Raw genomic sequence first — 20,631 nt, 5'->3', positions numbered from 1 at the left:
TGTTTTCTGGCAGGTTGTCTTTCACTAGAGAATTTTGTCCTCTGAAAGACATAAGGCAGAGCTGCAAACATTGCCAAGCTGTGAGCTATTACTGGTAGATTAGCCAGGGTGAGGGTTCTGATTGTGGCCTTAGGAAAACAAAATTAGCCCTTTTAACAACTGTACTCTTGACAGAGTAGCTAGAAGTCTTCAAATTCCTGTTTACTTAACTCCAGGAACGTGTTCTCTTTAGTCACTTCAACAGGAATCATTGTTTATGTGAACAAAACCTGTTGCCCTGCCTATGCCAGTCCACTTGTGATGTATCCTCTTGGTTCAATGACTGTCCAGCTCACTGACTGCTTCCCTTTGTGTGCATGACTGTGTTCCCAGGTGGAATGCAGTGCTCAGCCCTTGGTGTGTCATCCAGCTCACTGCAGCTGATGCACAGACTGTGCTGAAGGAACCAAATGCTCCATGCTGGCATTTCGGGTGCCAAGCACTGATTTGTGTGCTCTGGTCTCTTAGGTAGTCAGTAGAACGTGGAAATTAACTTGGAAGGGCATGCTTGGACTGGTTTTTTTTTAATGGGAATTATACTATTAAAGTTTGAATTGATGAAAAAGTTTGGATTCTCGCACTGGTTCTTATTTCTTCTGACCTTCAAAGAAGAATTGCAGGACGTAGAAGTAATAGAATTGGATGAAACAACTCTCAGTTCACAACTTTTTGGGGGTCATAGGATTTGAACACTTAAATAGAGTTTGGGATTTGATACATATTTTAGCAAGTAAAATAGTTAATTTGCTATTCCACGTCTCTTAAAATTAGGAAGTGGAACAGTAGTGCCACTCTTCTCAGGCTCTTGTTTTCTTTAGTTACTTAAAGGACGTGTTTCTCTTGATACCTTTCTCGTAAAAAAACCCTCTTTCCAGCAAACTTGAATCAGTTCCCGTGGCAGTGCCTCTGTCACAGTTTGGTAAAGGAGCATGTAAGTCCCAGTGCCACATGTGCCCTAATGTTAAATCCATAGATCACACAGTCTGGATTCTGGCCTGCTCTGCTGATGTGCTGTGTCTTCTTGGGTAAGTTATTTAACCTGGTTTGCCATTATTAAAACAGTTAACCTACCTACCTACCTACCTCACAGGGTTGTTGTGAGGCTTGATAATAGTGATTAAAGTGCTTTTGGCATCTGGCTAAAAGGTGCTACAGAAATGTAAAAATAAATTCTGATTTAATACCCTGTGATCCCATAGGCCCAGCTGTCTGTTACTATTTTCTCTGTCTCTCTGACTGTTTGAACCATCTCTTAGACACAGAAAGACCTGATAATGCTTTTCATGCACATGAAAGAATGTAACTTAACCACTGTCCTAAATACTTCAGTAGTTCTGAAGCAAACATTCGAAGCTGTCACTTTTTTTCTCTGCTAGTTTCCTTTGAGAAATCACCAGGTTGAAAATCCTCTTAAGCACATTGATTAAACTGTGATCATGTATTTGCAACATTTCTTTAATGAGCTAAAGAATTTTTAGTTCCAGTTACTCTGAATGCAAACTTTCATCTGTCCTGAATGCTTCAGGCCAGTTCACACCACACCTTTTTATCTTTTTTTTGTTGTTGTTGTTGAATATATTGCATTATATCCTGGTCACCTTAAAGTGTCGTTAGTGGGGGTTAAAAGGTTGCCATAATTAAAGATTTAAAATTCACGAGTACAAGACAGTTGTGACAAAAACACCCCAAGTCTAGAAACAAGAAATACAAACCTGGTAACGTGCATGTGAAACGTTGGGCTGTTCATATATATTTTTCATCTTGAGAATTCTGCAAGTGAGAGTCCTGTGTTGTTGCTCGTTCTAAAGAAATGAAACCTAGATACATTTGTTTAACATAACTTCTGTTTGGTATGAACACTTTGAATTTTAGATGTCTCGTAGCCAACCAGATGCTGTGTGAGCATTCAGAGGGTGGGACCAAAGCTTAGGGTTGATTCTTTTGCATTCCATCATATGCAATGCATCAGTATCTTTAATCCATGTAATTCACACTGGTGTGGATGCTAGTCAGAATGTATCATTTAACATACTTGTATATGAAAAATGTTAATAAAGCCATTTAGAAAAATGACTGTTTTTGTTTAAAATGTTTGTGTTTCTTCAAAGCATTTTCTTCCCCTGCTTTACTTTAATCTGGTTGTGAATTCAGGAAAAAAAAAATGTTGAACGTACCACCAGAGTTATTCTGCTTGGGATAAAATGGGAACTTCTGTCAGGATGAAGTTGGAGGGGTCAGAAGTCAAAATAGAATAGACTCCTTGGCTGAGGTTGTGTTTAGTGGTGCTTTCTACTGAAAATAGTCTGCTCTTTGTTAAGTTCTTCCTGGAAGGCATCCCCATGATAACCCATGCCCACCCTGCTAGCCTCCCACATTTCTCATGGGGAACTTCTGCCTTTGAGAAACTCCTGTGCGGGTGCTCTGTACAAACATTGCACAGTCTTGACTGCCTCAGTCTGAGATTTTCAATCTGTATTATATACGATCTTTTCTTACTCGTGTGTGGACTTGTTCCATTCCTGTTAATAAATGTTGTTCTGTCTGTGTGATTATTGTAGACTTGCACCAGAAGGTGAATGCAACTTCTTTCCTGTCTCTTCTGCTCACTGTGTAAATACAGGCTGCACATCTTGCAGAGTTGCCGTGGTCCTGCGAGTCGTACAATGTGAGAAAGTTCCCCACACACTGACACTTGTAGTTTCAGGAGGTGCACAGTACAACACTAGTGGGTTTCTTCGTGACTCTGTTTTCTGTATTTGATCATTAAAAATATCCTGGGAAATTCTTAGGGCATTTTTGGAAGTGGGAGCGATGCCTAATGAAGAGATGATTATGAACCCTCTTCTAGAGTGTGTTGCTGTTTTCACATAAATAAACACGAACTGCTTCCTGTTCTGTTGTATTCTTTCCATGTGGGGTGACAGAAGTATCCCTGTTAGAAATGTTTAGCTGTGCACTCTCGTTCACAACACTGTTGGAGTCTCACTTTCAAATGTAACAAGAACAGTGAAAACTTTTCTCATTGTGTGCCTTTTTTTTTTTTTTTTTTTTTTTTTTTTTTTTTTTTTTTTTTTTNTAAGTCATTTGTTGATTCTTCTGAGGGGGGGAATATGTGTGGTTAGGTCAGGCACAAACTCGAGCTTCTTATGTCAACCTGAAAGAACCAGAAGTAAAACCAGAGGTTTCTTGTGTGCTCTGTATTTGCTACAGATTGGTTGTCTTCATCTGCATGGGAGAGGGAGCTGTAGTCCTAATTTCTGATTAATTTCTACGTCTCTTCCAGCTTCCAGCTGGTTGAGTTTCCTGATACTCTTGATTCAGATTTTGAGAAGTGTGATGGCTGTGAGAGAACACTCTGGTAAAACCTTTTCTACCACTGCTGCTACATAAAATAATATGTGACTTTATTTTCTGTGGAATCTCTTTACAGACTGTGAAAAGGCTTTGAGTCATGGATGTCACGAAATGCAGTGGCCTCTCTTAGGTAGAAGCTCTGTGAAGGCAACCTGTGACAGTCCTGTGTCCTGGCAGCACAAATGACCTTAATTTCAGAGTCTGCCTTGTTTTTCCCCTCTTTAGGGTTTGCTTTTCCTCACCCCTGGCTTCAGGTGCTCTATATCCCGTAGCAATTTCGGACTTCTGTGTGGTGTACTTAATACCCTGTGACATTTTATTACCTTTCTTACATAAAACAGTTTAAAAGTGAGAAGTGACAGGCATTGGTTCATAACTCTACCACTGCACAAGCAACATTCACTTCTTTAATGCACATTGTATCCATGCATTTAATTACACATGAGATCTTGGAATGATATGAATCTGATCCATGTTGGGGTTTAGCTGGATGGGTAGTGACAAATATTCATGATGTAGAAACGTGGGAGCGTTTCCAGAGTTCACTGGAACTGCGGCATCAGAAATGTTTGGCTTTAGGGATAGGCACGTAAGGAGGAAGATGTTCCTTTTAAATTCATTTTGTGCACAGTTTTCAGTAATATTTTTTAGAGTGGAGTCCTTTTGCATCTTGAGCCAGGACTGTTTGATAGAACTCGCTGTTAACCTGAGGTGTAAACAGTTCATCTGGCCCTGGGGCTGTTCTTTGGGAGTGGATCGTTCCCTGTGGCAGAGGCTCTGCACTAACCTGAGTTTGCACAGCGAGCACACACTGCTCATCCATCAGTAGATGGCTGAACCAAAGATCCTTTAGACTGCCAGGCTAAAGGCTTTCAGACCTCTAACATCCTCTGCTTCTCCAAAAGGAGGAGGGAGAGGATTGGATTGATAGTGTGCTGAGGACGGGTGGGAATTTTACTCATACCTTCTGTGTTCAGCAGAACAGCTTATACCTATATCTAAATTATATGGCTTTTATCCTTAATTCAGGCTGTTCTCTAAATTCACTCTAGTTCATTTGAAAAGTTTAGTAGTGTGATGGAGGATCAACTGTCTTACCTCCTCTGATTCCTGTAATATGTTTAGATAAAACTTAGACTTTCTACTGAGGGCAGCTTCTTCTCTCTATTTCCCTGTCGTTTGCATTAGTGCATAAAATAGAGAATAAGAAATAACCAGTGCATGAAGGTGGAACAAGACATGACCAGACATTCTTGCTCTAAACCATCTGATAGTGCTATACTTGGTTTATGTGAGAATAAATATCGGTACATTGTTTAAAATGCTTCTCCGGTCTTACATTTGGACTAAAATGATGCCTAGTTATTCCGTTTATAGGATTTTCTGTGTCCAGGCTGCAACAAAGTCATCAACTTCTGTCAGCTCTCTTTCACCCTGGAAGTACAGGTGTTCAAACACTAATTCTTACTGTGAAACAAAATCATAGTGAACCCTCAGACTGAAGTTGTTTAGACTGACAAAAACAGGGGGGTGCAGGTTTGTGGTTATGTGTGTGTTACCCTGCAGATAAAAGAATGTGAGCTAACTTCGTTGTGCTCAGTGGAACTGCAGTTTAAAATGTTCTTTTGATTTAGGATTTGGATTAATTTTTATGGTTAAATGAGGGACATACTAGGTTCTGTGCCTGTGGATTCCTCAGGAATCTCTCAACCTGTGTATGAGCGTTCATTTGTGTGTATACATGTTAAGGTAATAAGGTCACACAGCATAATTAATGATCTTTTTAAATCATAGAATAGAAATGGGAGTGTATGAGCTTATCAGCATGAATTGTCTACAGGTAATTTACTCAGATTACCTAGAAGTTTATAGGTACTTAGAAAAATAATTTGTTTAGGATATATTTAAAATAACAATGAAAAGAGCTTTTATTATCTGCAGCTTCAGCCTGAGTGCAAAAACATGACTTGTTGCTGTATGTAAAGGGGTGGTGGGAAAGATGGAGCTAGATTTCCTTTTTATTTTTGTTGTCTTGAGCCCACTGTTGGCCTGCCTTTTCTGCATTCCTCCCTACCCATCGAAATCCTCTTTTGGTGTGTTTTTTGGGGGCAGCCATAGAAGTATATTTGGGGTGAGAATTGTGGACTCTGGGCCGTGTCTTTCAATGTGCACTCGCAGTTCCCCTTTCAGATGACGAGGAGGTCCCAGGCGGCTCTGATGGGACAGCTCAGATGTTTTCTTTAAGTGTCAGAATTCTGCTGACCATTTTTGATGGGGCAGTGAGTGGAGGGGGGGGGAGGTACCCTAGTAAAGAAATAATTAACTTTTTGATGCCCTTCTGTAACTTTCCTTATTTTATTTGAAATATAAATGTAAAACTAACCCCGTGACAAACCTTTTAACATCCTGATTATTGCAGAAGAAATCTGGTGCTCTTACCATCTCCTAATTATGCTTATGCAACTTGGATAGCTGCTGGTGGGATTGCAGTGGTGTTGCATTTGTAAAGCATGCAAACACACTCAGCAGCCTGTGATATGCAGGGTGCTGATGAGACAGTTCTGAATTAGTTTCCTTTAAACTTTCCCTGGAACTTGGTTTGGTTGCTCTCTCTAGTTTACCCCTTTGCGCTGGATCACAGTGCTTGGAAGATGACATTATATCATGCAGGAGTTTGAGGTCAAAGAAGCCCTGTCGTGGATGTTAATGCTGCAATTTAGTAAATGTAGGCTTGCATCTGCTTCAAGGTGTTCTGCGCTTCTAATTTGCAATTAATGCAAGATGAAGATAACACTGAATAAGTTTGCAAAAAAAATTGCTTTTATAACACGTTTGCTGGTGGTGGAAGCTCAGTTTTCCTGCAGTTTTCCTGCCATCAGCTCCGGCAATTGACCCTTTCCCCAGATTTCCCATGGCATTGGAGTAATTAATAGTTTCAATTACGGTCCACCTGCCTAAAGTGACAGTGCTGACAGGCTCATACGTGAAGAAACACACCCTTCATCCCAACTTTGAGAGGAAGGCCCTGCACTGAGGGCCTTGGTTTTGTTTCACTGGGGAGATGATGTCCTTCTAGTCCTGACTGACTGTGGTTTGGGAGTTGGGAATTCTGCCTCACTGTGAGATGGTGCCAGGTGTGCACATCACAGTGATGGTGACTGATGGTGTATAAAAGGTGACCAGAAGAAAGTGCAGTTCATTTATAAGGAGAAATGTGAAGTTTCAAGGTCGTAAATAGACTGGGATAAATGTTAAACAGTCCACGTAGGTGCCTCTGAAAAAAACCCTGTCGGCTACTGGAGCTTCCCTTTCTAAAAATGCACTCTTAAAATAGTCCCAAATGCATGTTTTTTTGGTCCAAGCAGCCTGAAAAAATGCTGTGTGTGTGCAAGTTAACATGTTTAATACAGAGCAGGGTCCCCACCCCTGCTCCACCCCCTAATAAATAAATTGCTGCCCTGGTAAGTATATGTTACTTGCCCATTGTTGTTGCCCACCAGCTAGAATTCCTCAGGGAAATGGTACCAATAAATTTACTTTAATTGAAATTCTGCACAGGAGTGCTTGAGCAGGAGGGGCAAATACCTCAGAGTATTCCACAGTATTTCCCCTTGATAAAATATCAGTTCTGGTAACCCTGAGCGGGAGCCAGACTATATTATTTCTCCTTAAAACTTGAATTTTTCCCACATCAGATGTGACTAAATAGAATCCAGGCTTCAGGTTTTTTGCAGTTTGTTTTTGTTTTTGTTTTTGTTTTTTTTATTAGATTTGATTGATACTCAGAAATTACATAGCAGATGCTTTTTTTGTGCGTGTTCAAAATGGGTGTTAAAAGGGAAGTACTGTGGAACTTTATAATTAGCAGACAGACTTGAATTCAGCAGAAATATTTTTCTAGCACTAAGCAGATGGAGGTAAGTTTTGTGCTAGTAGTCTTAGCTCTTAAAAAAAAAAAATTACTGTTCCATAAGAAATCTCAACTATTTACAAAACCAAAAAAAAGCATGAAATTGGATATTAACTGCTTATTTGTTATTTTAATGTTCCTGAAATTTGGGTTTACATTTTAAACTTTTTCTGCAGCATTCTTTAATGCCAATGCAATTGTGTTCTGCACTTACCTAAGCCTGGCAGTGAAAGTCGAGTCCTCACAGTCCCAGTCAAATATTTACGTGCTACCTGTCTACCATAGAGTTTTAGAACACTTTACCAGGGGTTTCTGAATCATCAACTCTAGCAGAAAAGCCACGAAATGCTCAGTTAGAGGGAGAGGGGAAAGAAGTATCAAACTGAATCTCTGCTGTCTCAAAAAAAAACCCCAGTTGCCCAGAATATGCCTCGCTTGGTGGTGGGTGGGTGTAGCAGAAAACAAAACTTTTCCCCGCGAAAAGCAACAAAGAAACGGGATGATTAGTGCCACCCAGGGCTTTACTACAAAGAAACTCATTGTTCTGAGAGCTCTGTGGCGCAGGGGGGCACAACTGGCACTGGTGTTTGTTTTTTCTGGGCGGGTGTAGGTAACAGTAGCACCTTCAGAATCAATGCATCCACCAATGAATTTCAGAAAGGAGCAGCATAGTGAGTTGTCTGTACAGGTCTTTTATCTTAGAACTACAGCTGACTTAAAGGGGGTTTAATCTTACAGTTCCAATTGCGTGGGGTGTATAAAAAACCCCCACAAACACAAACCAGGCTCGCATAAAGTGTAAGTTGTTCTGAACTGACCTGTAAAATGAGATGTCAGTGTAGAGCTAACCTCTCTCTCCTGTCAGCAGCGGTGTCACCTACACAGCTTTCATTTCTAAAGCATGGGAATGTGCGATCTGTGGTTTTGTTTTCCAGCCTCAGTGCATCTCTGTGTAGCTAATTATTCGAGTGTAACGTCATTTAATGTTATCTAAGCCCCACTATCAACTCAGATGGACTTAAAAATAGCTATACATGTATTTTTGTCTTGACCCTGTTTTTTGAAGTGAAACTGTTCCCGCAGATGGAAGCCCAGCAGGGCACGAAGCCGAAGTTTAAAAGGGAAGGAGAAGGGGAAGCCACTTTAAAAACTACGTATACAGTGTTTAAATGGGGAAAAGCAGCATAGCATTTAAATCTTCTAAAAACCTGTTTTGTTTGTTTGTTTGTTTGTTTTAATGTCCTAAGCAGTCTCATTACCTAGGATAGTAGTTGCACTCAAATTCAAGTATTCTGGAAACAGAGGACCCAGTGTAGCTGTGCAGGGCCTGTGCACCTAAGTGGTTTTGGATTAAGTCTTTAACCAAAAATATTTGCATTGTCATGTGGTTTCAGATTAGGTCGCTGGTGATCAGTCCAGAATTGGTAACTGGATACTGAGAAGACCCTGCAATACTCATATCTTGAAGCAAACTAATAATTCTTGCCACTAAATGCTACTTTTATAGTGAATGTTGTTTTCCCTTTGTTGCCAAAAGGCAGGAATCTGGGTGTTTAATTCTGTAACTGACTTTTCAAATACAGTCTTTCCTTTTTTAATATTACAGATGAGACTTTACGGTAACTCTGATTAAAAATATGCATTCTCAAAAAAGACCCAGTAGAGAATGTCCTTGATTTCTGGCAGAAGGATTTTTTGATGAGGGCAGCTGCCTGTGTTAGAAAAATAGGATTATTTCCTGAATTTCAGCGGGAATGCCTCATTGCTGTAAAACAAAAGCAGCCCAGGCATTATCTGAATGCAGTTGCAGAGAATTACTTGTCCTGAGCATTAATCTGCACTGTTTACTTGGAGATTGCTGGTTCTTGGTTTCCTGTGGTGAGACAACTGGCTGCTGTGGTCAGACATGACAGCCCCCAGGCACCTTTGGAACTCGGGATCAGGCTGATGGTTTTGAGAACCATTCTTTGGGCCATTTTTTTGCTACAAAATTATTGGAAAACTGCTCTTTACATCCCAGTTGCAGAGACAAAGCATTAAGAACAATTTGTCCTCTGCTAACAGGCCAGGCTGGGCTTGTGCTGATATTACAGGAGTCAGGAGATTATGCTGCTTGATATTTACATCTTCTAGTGCCATTATTTTTTTTATCTTTGAGCCACCTGTGTCCCTTTTCCTTAGGAGAGTTGCTTGTTTGGCTGTCTTTATTTCAAGGAGAGCTTTTAGCAGAGCAGCACCGTGCTGGAAAATGAGAGGCATTAATGCCTGGTCTGTGAATGAATTGCAGCAGCCAAGAGGGCAGCGGTTCTTTCTGGTCTTAACATGTTCATTTGGGCTAAGTCAGTGTGCAGGCCACTTAAGGGATCTCTGCCTTGTGGAGGTGTTGCTTTTTTAAAAAGCAGATATTCAAGGATCCCTTTAAAAAGTAAGATCTCTGCAATTCTCAGTCGTTCAGGCGTGGTGTTAACAGAGGTTCTTGGTGAAGGAACAGAGACTTCTTAAAAACTTCCATTAAAATTATTATTATTTGGTCACCGTAACAAAAAACAAATTTTCTGAAATACCGTAACTGACCATAAGTGTGAAAAAAAATATAGGTATTAAACTTATTCTTTTCTAGCCTTTCATGCAAGCATATTTGAAAAGAATGTATCACAACTGTAGATGTGATGGGTATAGTAAGAAATGGTCAAACTATAAACATAGTGGGGAAGTTAATGCCCTCTAAAATACCCCATTTTCCCAAGCTGTAACCTCAAATTAAATAGCAAACTGCCACTTTTTAACACATTTTGCTTTCTTACTCTTTCTGATATATATTAAGAATAGCAAAATGAAAGGAGGAATGATTTTTCTAATAGCTCTGTGTAACTAATGAACACTGATTTCTGATAGAAGTGAAAAGAATCTTGAGCATTTTTAAATTTAGAGTCTTAACAAATGAGATCTTAAGTTAGACCCTTGTAAGGCGTGAGATCTGGGTAGTGGAACAATTGGTTAATGTCAGACATCTGGAAACACATCTTAAAACTTCCCACTGCTGCTGTAAAATACTTGAGAAACAGGAATGGGAAGGAGAAGTGGACTAAAGTGCGTAGGAAGAACCAAAATGCGTAAGTTGGGAAGGGAGCAAGGTAGTTTGCAGGAGTGTGGGGGGTTGTTTTCTGCCGTGGCTTAAAGGGAGTGTGAAATTGAAAAGGAAATTACAAGCCACGAGGCAGGCTGAAAATTGACTTCTCATTAAAATGAGAATCTGGGTGTGAAGCAGGAAGGGGTGGATTCTCAGCTGCTTCATACAGCTAATATTGCATTGAGTTGGATAATGGGCAAATTGCTTAAATCAAAAAGGTAATGGTTTTCCTAATTTGGAGCAGATATTAAAGAATGGGTAGAGATAGAACAAGGAAGAAAAGCTGGTAGTGCTTTAGATGAGCTGTGAGAACAGCCTCAGTAGACTGAGGCACTACTCACAGGGGAAGGAAAACCTAGACATGGAGCAGTTCCTCCCCCCCATTTCTAGGCAGTTTTTGACTGTCAGATGTTTAGGATGGTGAAGTAACAGATAAGTGAAGTTGTCAGTCTTCTTCCTTGAAGAACACAGAGTGTGCTTTTCATCATGACTCGAAAAGGGCTGGTTCCTGCCCTTTCACTTGAATCACACCAGTTCACAAGAGATGTTTGCAGTAATGGGGTTTGTCAGGAAGGAGGGTAGCGGTGCAGGTAGTAACAGGTGGGTTTGGTGTTTAAACATAACTGCAGATCTGCTTTTTTATTTTCTTGAAAGAGTGTTTTGGAAAGGATGGTTAAGCACAATGAGAAGAGGTAGCAGTAGAACACCATAGATAGGCAGGAAGAGAAAATACACTTGAAAAATGAAGGAAGGCCCCAAAAATTAAAATGAAGAGGCAGCATTTCTTCTAAGGGAGTAGAGTCAGGTGTCCTGAAGGTTTGTCTCTATGTGAAAATTACTCAAATTCCTAAGTTTTACACTGAAGCACAGCAGCTGTATTTAGTAGCTCTGTCTCTGAGCTCTCTTATTTGTTCAATGAAGTCCTTGTTTTTTACACTGGAATAGATACTTAAGAATTAGATGGGGTAGGTACTTTTTAATATTCCAAACTATATTATTCATAACAAAGTTAAGTTTCTTTACTGCAGTGCACCAACCTTTCATCACATCTAGGTCAGTGCTTACTGTAAGTTTGTTCAGGGAGGTTGTCCAGGTTCTCAGTGCTTGCATTGCTGCACTTGTAGAAAGCAAACAGTTTGCTCAGACCTTGGGATATTCTATTCACGTGTTAGTAAGGGATTGATTTCTTTCCTAATACATCTGAAAATTAAAGGTGCTGGGGTTTTTTAGTCTAACAGATCAAACAAAGAGACTTCTTCCACTTGCAGGTTTTTTTGAATTGCTAATTACTTCTTAACATGGCTCTTTTTAAATTGAGAATGACTCTTAACACTATTTTAACTGGGTCATGTTGCTCTGCCTGCAGAGTGGTGTTTCACAAGTTCTTCTTTTCTATTCCTTTCTGAAGACTTCTGCTCTGAGCTGCTCCCTTGCCACCCTCAGGCAGGTGCAGCTGGGTTTCTTTTTTTCCTAAGCTTCAGATAAATCTAATTCTGTGCTCACAGTTTTGAAAATAGTCTTTTCAAGTCTTCAGACACACCTGTTTTGTTTTTTTTTTTCTTTGTTTGTATAATTAGGCAAGTGGTGAAGAAGTTCATGCAGGAGAAACGTGGGTAGAGTGTGTTAACCTTCTGAGCTTTGTTTAATGTTCCTGAAGGTTATTAAAGGTTTGGGGTGATGAGGCTGTAAAGACAATTTTCAAGAAGTTAAGAGGAGCAGCCTTCCATGCTGCTGTTGATGCAGCAGCTTTCTGGCTCTGCCACTGTTCCCCATCTCCCACTGCAACTTGGCTTCTTGTAGAACTGCTGCCCTTTATTTATTAGTTATCACTTCACCTGTAGACATCACCACCTTTTACTGCTGAAAATGGTAATGTGGCTCAGAGTTTTGCTATAAAAAGTTACCTTTTTTCACGAGCTGCTCAGGAAGTGCCTGTTCTTGATGCAGGATATTAACTGGTAATTGGACTTGCAGAATTGCAGGTTCTGTTCATTAGCAGAACTAATATTCTTAGTTACTGTAAAATCTATTTATCCCTAAATACTGTGAGCAAATTGAGAGTACATGTAACTCTAAATATATGATAGTGTATGTCACAGACCAGAGTTTTGGTAATCAGGAGACAGCTGTGAAACCTAAAAGATGACTCTGATCAGGAAGATCGCAGTGGTCAGACACTGGGACTGGCTGCCTGGAGAGGTGGTTGATGCCCTTCTGGAAGGTCTGGAAATAACACTTGTAATAGTAGTTGGAGACATTTAATCTGGAATAATTTTAAGGAAGTTTTCAAATCCCGTTGTATGGCAGACCCTGAAAGTGAGACACACAACCATGTGCATGTGAGACATGTCACTGTTTGTTCTGAGTGAAAACAGGCAGAATCTCGTCTTACTGCCCTTTGAGAAAATGAGTTTACCCACAGTGTGCTATACCTCTTCCTTGCAGGCTTTACTAATAGCAAGATAAAAGCTGGATTTTCACAGGGAATATTAAAACTCCCAGTGAGGACTACAGAAATGCCCAATCATTCAATCCTTAGCTGGTACAGATTGTAGTCAAACAATATATTACAGCAACTGCCTCTGCAATTACATGCTAACGCTTTCAAATAAAGCATTTCACTGCTTAAGCCCTGGAATGTCTTGCACAATGAAAGATGTGCTCTGTTGGGCATGTGTAAGATAAGTTTTATATCCAGTTTTTTAGGCAGTTACAATCCAACCTCGCTGGGTTAATGGCCACATGGAAGTGCAGTGTTAGTCCTGCATTTTACCTTGATCAGAAGTGGATTTGTTATTTGCAAGGGTAATTGCCGTTCCTTGACCTGCAGGAAAGCGAGTTTGTCATATGAAGTGCTCACACAATTAGTCACTGCCTGGGAGCCTCAGCAAATAGCAAAAGGCCAAACGTGCTAAAGATAGAACAGAGAATCAGCATCTCTCCCTCCTTTCAAAGGTGACATTTCTTCGAGGCAGTCTGAGGAGTTTGAATTGCTGTGTTTATTCTGCAAGTAAAGTGGGAACATCTCTCCAGCCAGCCCCAGCCTGTATTTTGGAAACATAGGTAGAGAAATGTGAGTGTATTTTATTACACTCACAGTTCTGTCCTGGGAGAGATGCAAATTACATCCCACTGTGCTTGAGGTGGGGAGTTGATTCTTTAGCAGTCAAGATGTTAAAAAAAAAAAAAGAGAGAAAAGGCAAATGGGTTCAATCGTGGTAACTTTTGTCTGGTTTTATTTTTAAAATGTTAACTTTTATTTGTCTAATACCCAGTCATCTAACTGTGAATGAATACAGGTCTTTCACAGCGAATTCACGTTGCTCATAAACCAGAGCAATACTTACATGCGTGTAGGATCTGGTGGCAGTTTTGTGCTCTGAAACATATGTTGTGCTGTGTGTTTTTAAAAACAAACAAACAAAAAACCCCAGCTATCTTTAAGGATAAGTGGATAAGGCAGCATTAGAATTTATGCTTGAGAAAAAACCCAAACGTTTGTTTTCCATGGAAAATAACCATTGAAAAAAAAAAAAAGAAGATGGAGTTGGGATATAGAAATGGATGACAGAGAAGGCCATGCTGCTCCTGAATTAGCACATACTAGCTTTGCTTCCTTAGGAGCCTGATGGAAAGCCAGAACCACCAGAAAGGTCAGAATAAAACCAGGATGATTTTTAGGCTTGTGTTGTTGTGTTGCCAGGCAACTACAAATGGTATTGTGCCCTCAGATTAGTAAAGTCACGTGCCTTGCGTGATCATAAGTGGTTTTTTCATGTCTTCTGAAGGTCTGTTAGGAAGGGTGAAGTGCTCTGTAATCTATGGATTAAGTTTTGCCTTTGAATGTTGGTGAAGCTCATTACAGGGAATTCCATTGTATATTCTAGGAAGAATTTGACTTGTTATGAATTCATCTTGTACAAAGCTAATAACAGCAGTGACTTAAATTTCCTATTAGAGCCAAGAAAGGCAAACAAATTCCTGCAGGAGCGATAGTTGCTTGTCCATTGAGAGACCCCATAAGCATTGGCCAATATTGCTTTTCTTTTCCTTTGTTTTCTTAACACATCCAGCTGATCTCTGACCTCCTAACTTTGCTGGTACCAAGATTTCTGAATTTTCAGGTGTGAAACCGTTTGTGTGGGTTTAACAAACACAGAGCACTGAGCTGATGTGGTCAGCAGCTTGTCACATACCTGATAATTCACAGAGAAGATGTTTACCTTTGAGTCATAACTCGTGCAGATGGAGAATACACCTTCTTTTCTTAGCAAAATCAGGGATGATGCTGGATGCAATTACTGAGGTCACTGGAGTTCAGTTCTGCTGAGCAGTAGTTGTCACTGGGCTTTTGGGTGTTGGAGGAGCAAGGGGAGGTGCTGAGCAGGCAGAGAGCATTCCCAGCTTCATTTAGGAATTGTCTTGGGGTGTGTGGCACTGTTTACGTGGCTACACTCATTTTTTGCTCTACCTGCTTACAGCTTTTCCTTCTGGGTTTTCAAAAACTATTTTTTCATCTTGTTCCTGAATGACTACAAGGTGATGCCTTTTGTTGATGACGAAGCCACGAATTAATTTTATCTACTTATTTACCAAAAAAAAAAAAAAAAAAGAATTCATGCTATCTCCTTAATTAAAAAAAAAGGTTCACTTGTTCTTTTTGACTGGGTGACCAAGGATAGAAGGAGATTGCTGGCTGTGGGAGGCACGGACTGGGAGCTCTGTCTCTTTAGTGAGAGTTGAATCCGTTTCATCATATTGTAAGAGGTGCTGAGGAACCTGAAAAATGGCTGTCAAAAAAGAGTGAGGTAAAACTGGGAGATGTCTTCTTGTCTTTTGGACTCTGAAGGAATGAGAAATTTAAAACGTAAGAATGGAGTTTCCTTCAGCTGGAAGCAGAGCAGTGTCAGGCTCCTTAATTCACAGAGTCCACAGGAAAAAAAACCATCTCAGCAGCCCTACAACCATTAGAAGTGCTCTTTGAAGGCAGAAAGAACGTGTTTGAGGTCTCTTGTTTTTCATTGTTCTCGTTCAGGAGTGAGGGGAATGTTTAGGGCTCTGGGGACTGGGGTGTTGCCGGAGCAGGGACACTTGGGAGGCAGGACGGGCAGTGCAGGGTGCAGTGCAGGGCTTATTTATGCACAGGAGTTGGTGTCTCCTGCTGCTTCCATTAAAAATCCTGTAGTGCTTTAGTGTGGGAATGGTGGGAAGTGGAGTAGTGAATCCCTGGTGCAGAAGGGTGCTGTTTGAGGCCTGCCACCACCATCTTTGGGGAAGTGGAGAGAAAGGCTTTTGGAACTGCTCGTGCCGCACTCAAATCCTCTAAGTCAATGAAGAGCAGTGAGATTGAAAGGGGAGGTTTGATACTTTACAAATGCAGCACAGCATGAGGAATCCTTATTTCATTAGGAGTTCTTTACTTCAACGCAGATCAAGCATCTTCTAAAGGCTGCTGTTGATTTTTCCTTGTTTCTTTGGGAATGAGTCCCCACAGATTGCCTGGCATGTTACTGTAACAGGAGCTAATAAATACATGAAGGATGCCGGTCTGTCCTCCTCAGCAGTCTCGTGCTTTTCTCTGTCCTGTCTGTCTGAAAGGCAGCCTGTTGGTTGATGGGTTTCACCCTCTGCCCTGGTGGAGTGTGAGCTGTGTGAATGAAACTGGTGCTGGAGACGTGAGCGTGGTTTGGTCCCTCCCGGGGCACCTCTGGGAAAACAGGTTCTCCGTGTTTATTATTCCCCCATCCACCATCAGCAACGTAAATTTTCAAGTGTAATAAATAGATTTATTAGCCTGGTAGTTTTGAAAAATATGGTATTTTACCTTCCATTTACTAAATCTCAAATCTAGAACCTTTGGTACCTAAGTCATTATATGCACTGGAGGCAATAGAGTACCTCGACACGAGAGGCTAAGTCTGGCTGCTCAAACCAGAACACAGGAAAGCAACTTTGCCTGCTGATACCTGCATTTTAGAAAGTGAAGAATCAAAAATAAAAAACCTGCCAATTTTGCCAAAGCTAAGCAAAGTACATGATTTTTGTGTGTTTAATTGTATTTTTGCAGCATTATATGGTGTTAACAGGGTAATTAGTTCAGGCAGCCAGAGTACAAATTGGAGTGCTGTAGTACTGTGTAAAGAATATATTCCTACTATTCAAAAATAGTTTCTTAAGTGATTTGTTTTTTTCTGCTTCCCTATAGATTAAAGCAAAAAATTATGACAAAGTGGAAAAGGTGAGTCCTATTAATATATGTAATCTATCTCTATAGCAAGAAAAAGTACCTTGTGATTGGGCTGTATCAGACTGAAAAAAGCCATGGCTGTCACTGAATGTACTGTTCAAAAACACAGATAAAAAGTATCATTAAAACTGATTTGTTATTGCTACAACAAATCAATAATAATAATAATAATAATCTGCAATCAGTGAATTGTGCAGGGGGATTTTTCTGCTTAGTTCTCTCCAGTTCCCTTGCATAGCACAGAGATGGTTTAGTCAAAAAAAAAATGAGTAGTTTAACTCACTCTTTCTTATAAATCTCAATCATAATTACTGAGATTATTTTAATTCATGCTGTGTAGTTTTAAAAGTAGAAACCTAATTTCTGTATCTGCAATCCTGATCACGTCTTCTTGCTGTATTAAACAGTTATTTCAGCGATGCCTTATGAAGGTTTTACACATTGATTTATGGAAATGTTACCTTTCCTATGTACGAGAAACCAAGGGGAAGCTACCTAGTTACAAGTAAGTTCACAGAGTTGCTCTCAATTATTCTGGTTTTATGGTGAATTTCTTCTTCATTTTTGACTAAGGGGTGGGGAGGAACCTGGGGGACAAATCTAGGGGTGTTCTGGTGGAGTGAATGGTATGAAATCTTTCTTCCCCAGCCCACCATAATTTCTTTGCACAAGAACTGGCCAGACAAGTAATGCATTAACAGAGGGGAAAAAAGCAGGGTTTTCTATTTTTACGAGACTGTTTTGAAATAGTTGTAAAAGTATCAGTGCCCACTCTCCCATCCCCAATCTTTTTATCCAGTATAACTTTCTCCTGGTTTTCTTGTTAATGTTGTCAAGGAGGTTATAAGGGACTGAAGTGTATTTGAGTAAAGGAAACTGGGAGAAGAGTGGTGGAGAGGAAAAACAGTCATAACTGAAACTTAACCAAGGAAATTCTGTGAGCATTTCAAATCTGAAGGAAAATACTTATTTGGGGGACTGAGAAATCATGTGGAAGAATCTGGGCAGTTTCCACACAAGGGAGCTACTCCTAATTACCCCAGAGTTTGTGTTCCTGGAGAGTTGCAAAGAAGGTTTGGGGAACTCTGAGGGGGAAAAAAAAAACCCTGAAGATGTAGAGAGTATTTTTTTTCTGTTTTCTCAGCTTCACATAGTATACATGGGTTTCCACTGACTGGATGTGTCAGGAGCTGTTATTATGCTGGATTGCCACCAATAGTTTTAAATAATTTTCTTAAATAAAACAAATAAGCAAACCCCCAAAATAACTTAAAAACAGAATTTAAAGCTATCTGAATGCTGGTTTTTGCTCTCAGCTCTTGAACGATATTTCTCATTCCTCAGTGTTTGGGTTAGAATTTGCTGCACAAAAGAATACCCTTTAAATAAAGACTTTTAAAAATACTAAACACTCGCTCTATGGTCTTTGTGGTTTGTTCTTTTCCTCAGAGAAAAAATGGCTCAGGCCTATGATTTTGCTCTGGATAAGATTGGCATGGAAATCATGTCATACCAGGTATGTCTGTTTTTAATCAAAACAACGTTTGATTTCTAAACTCCTTTAACAAGTACAACTGAACGTTGGTTTCCTCACATGTCATATTTTTTTCTCTCACCTAGATCTGGGTGGATTACATCAATTTTTTGAAAGGCGTGTAAGTACCTCGTGAAAGACTCGTTTTAAGCTGAGTTGATGCGATGCTGATGTTCGTGGCAGTGGTGACCTGCGATGGCTGACGTGAATTTCTCTCCCGCTCTCTAGAGAAGCAGTGGGATCCTATGCAGAGAACCAGAGGATAACAGCTGTCCGTAGGGTTTACCAGCGTGGCTGTGTGAATCCCATGATTAACATAGAGCAGCTCTGGAGAGATTATAACAAATACGAAGAGGTAACCAACAGCATCGTTGTTTGTGACATTAAGAAAGAAGTAATAGTCGAGTATGGTGCTGAAATTATACCCATTAAATAATTAGGGATAAAAGAAGTGACCAGCAGTATGAACACCCTTTGTGTGTGCAGTTTGTACCAAGGCCTGTGGCAAAACTCTACAGGAACCCGAGCGAATTTTAAAATTTATTTCAGAGACTCTCCATATGATCTATTGGACTGCCCCATTTCCCAGTTGGCCCAGTGGAATTGCTAGTGAGTTAGAAACTGCTATTATCAGTGCTGGAGAAGGTATCTGATGGAAGCTGGAGCAGCTCAGGTGGTGGTGGTGAGGGCTGGTGTCCCCCAGGAGGCACTGCCCTCCTTTCCCTGCGAGTTGAGCAGGGTTGAAATGGCATTCAGCTAGGATGGTTTGCACTTCCTTCACTGCACTGAGTTATGTGGTCTTAAGTATTTCCAAAATGCTGCTCCCCATCCTTCCCCTGAAGCCTTTACAGCATCCATTGGGGTGGGTTTCAGCCAGGGTGACCTCAGCCCCTTGGCCTCACGGGCTAATTTGTAGCTGCACCTTTACAGTGTATTTCTGAACACATTTATTTACACCTGTTGTACCAGCCCCAGTCTGCAGCAGTGGGAATGCAGATCTGAGTGCAGCTGCCCTCGTGCTCAGCACTGCCAGGCAGGGATGCTCATCCTGTGCCTGCTGGTACCCTGCTGGTTGTGCCCAGGCTGGCAGGTGTCAGCTGTGCCCCGAGCAGGGCAGAAAGGCCAGTTTCTTTGTCCTTGGTGCTCTGGATGGGAGAACTCCGGGCATCCAGAGCCATGAGTGTGTCCTGTACCAGCTCATTGCCCTGTTGGTGCTCAGGGACACCCCAGCCAGCCTGATGACACCAGGGAAGTTACCCAGTGCCGTGGGCTTCTCCTGCCTCGGAAAATCCCCAATCCAACTTCCCTGTGAACCCCCTCTTCCCCTCCCACGTAGCAAATGGAGGCTGTCACTGTCGATTCCCACTCCTGTCATTAACACCTGGGGAGACTGTCAAAACAACAGCTCCAACCTGTCTGGTTTCTGGTTGAGGCAGCTCTGGCTGACACCTGTAACTCAGACCTGTCCCTCAGGCTGTTCAGAACTGCAGGGAGCTGAGGCCAGTGCTCTGCTCAGACAGGGGTTTCTGCACCTCCTGTTCTGGCTAAACTGGCCTCGAGGGAAAGGGCTGCTGCTTGCAGGGGTCCTGGCACAGGGAAATGCTCCTCACCAGAAGGGCTCTTTGAGGGGGAGGTGATTCCCCACACCAGTAGCCCAACAGCACAGAGATCACGTGCGTGTCTGTGTGTGAAAGATTAATGGCTGTTTGCTCTAATTGGAGAGTGTTCTCACTTCAGATTCCCTTCAGCTCAGCCACAGCCACCACCAGGTAGCAATATCAGCCTGTCAGTCACCACTGTCTTTAATTAATTAATGGTAACACTGCCAGGGAGCCTTCTGTACCAGTGACAAAGGGACAGTCTTCGGCTCGCAAAGCCGCACGGCTGCTGAGCTGGGAGCACATCCCAGGAGGATCCAGCTGCATCCTCAGCCTGCTCCTGGGTTAACTGGGGTGTTACTGGTTTTGTCTGCTGTCCCAGACAGCACCTTGCACGAGCCCAGTCAGTGCCTTTGCTTCCTTACTGAGTCAGCAGCCAGCCTGGCTGCCTGTTTGGAATAGGCAAAGCTGTGCCCACCTTCCTCAAAGTCTTCACAAGCCACCTGGACTCGGGCAGCAGAGAAAGGGGGGTTCTTACCCTGTGGTTTTGTTCATGCCCAGGACCCTGAGACCAGGGCCCAGCTGCCCCCAACCCCTCTGCTCTTGCTCAGCAGCTCAGCAGAGCCCTCTCACGTGTGTGCAGTCCTGGAGGGGTGCCACTCTCAGTGGTGACACACCTGGAGTCCCTCTCACCTGACAAAGGTGTACAGAGCTGGGAGTGTGTTGAGTAGAACCTCTTTTAGAAGCTGTCACTTCAGGAACAGAGGAGAAGGCAGAGTTTTGAGCCTGGAGGTCAATCTGTGTTACTCCTTGCACGAG

The 20,631-nt window shown here is 41.5% G+C and overlaps 1 protein-coding gene across 1 annotated transcript in view; it reads left to right on the top strand.

The window, feature by feature from the left end:
* The window catches only part of CSTF3 (cleavage stimulation factor subunit 3), a 43,740-nt gene that overhangs the window by 9,627 nt on the left and 13,482 nt on the right, over nt 1–20,631 (top strand). Inside the window, exons 4-8 of the mRNA XM_027905345.1 lie at nt 16,639–16,671; nt 17,088–17,185; nt 18,130–18,196; nt 18,301–18,335; nt 18,443–18,569. Of these exons, the coding sequence (XP_027761146.1) occupies nt 16,639–16,671; nt 17,088–17,185; nt 18,130–18,196; nt 18,301–18,335; nt 18,443–18,569 (360 nt within the window). The remainder of the gene's footprint in view (nt 1–16,638; nt 16,672–17,087; nt 17,186–18,129; nt 18,197–18,300; nt 18,336–18,442; nt 18,570–20,631) is intronic.

This window comes from Empidonax traillii, unplaced genomic scaffold (genome assembly GCF_003031625.1).
Source record: "Empidonax traillii isolate 1590-97213 ecotype Southwest subspecies unplaced genomic scaffold, ASM303162v1 scaffold1145:size269165, whole genome shotgun sequence".
Lineage (NCBI taxonomy): Eukaryota > Metazoa > Chordata > Aves > Passeriformes > Tyrannidae > Empidonax > Empidonax traillii.
Note: the sequence above shows the minus strand (reverse complement) of the source record. Positions and strands in the feature narration are given on the sequence as shown.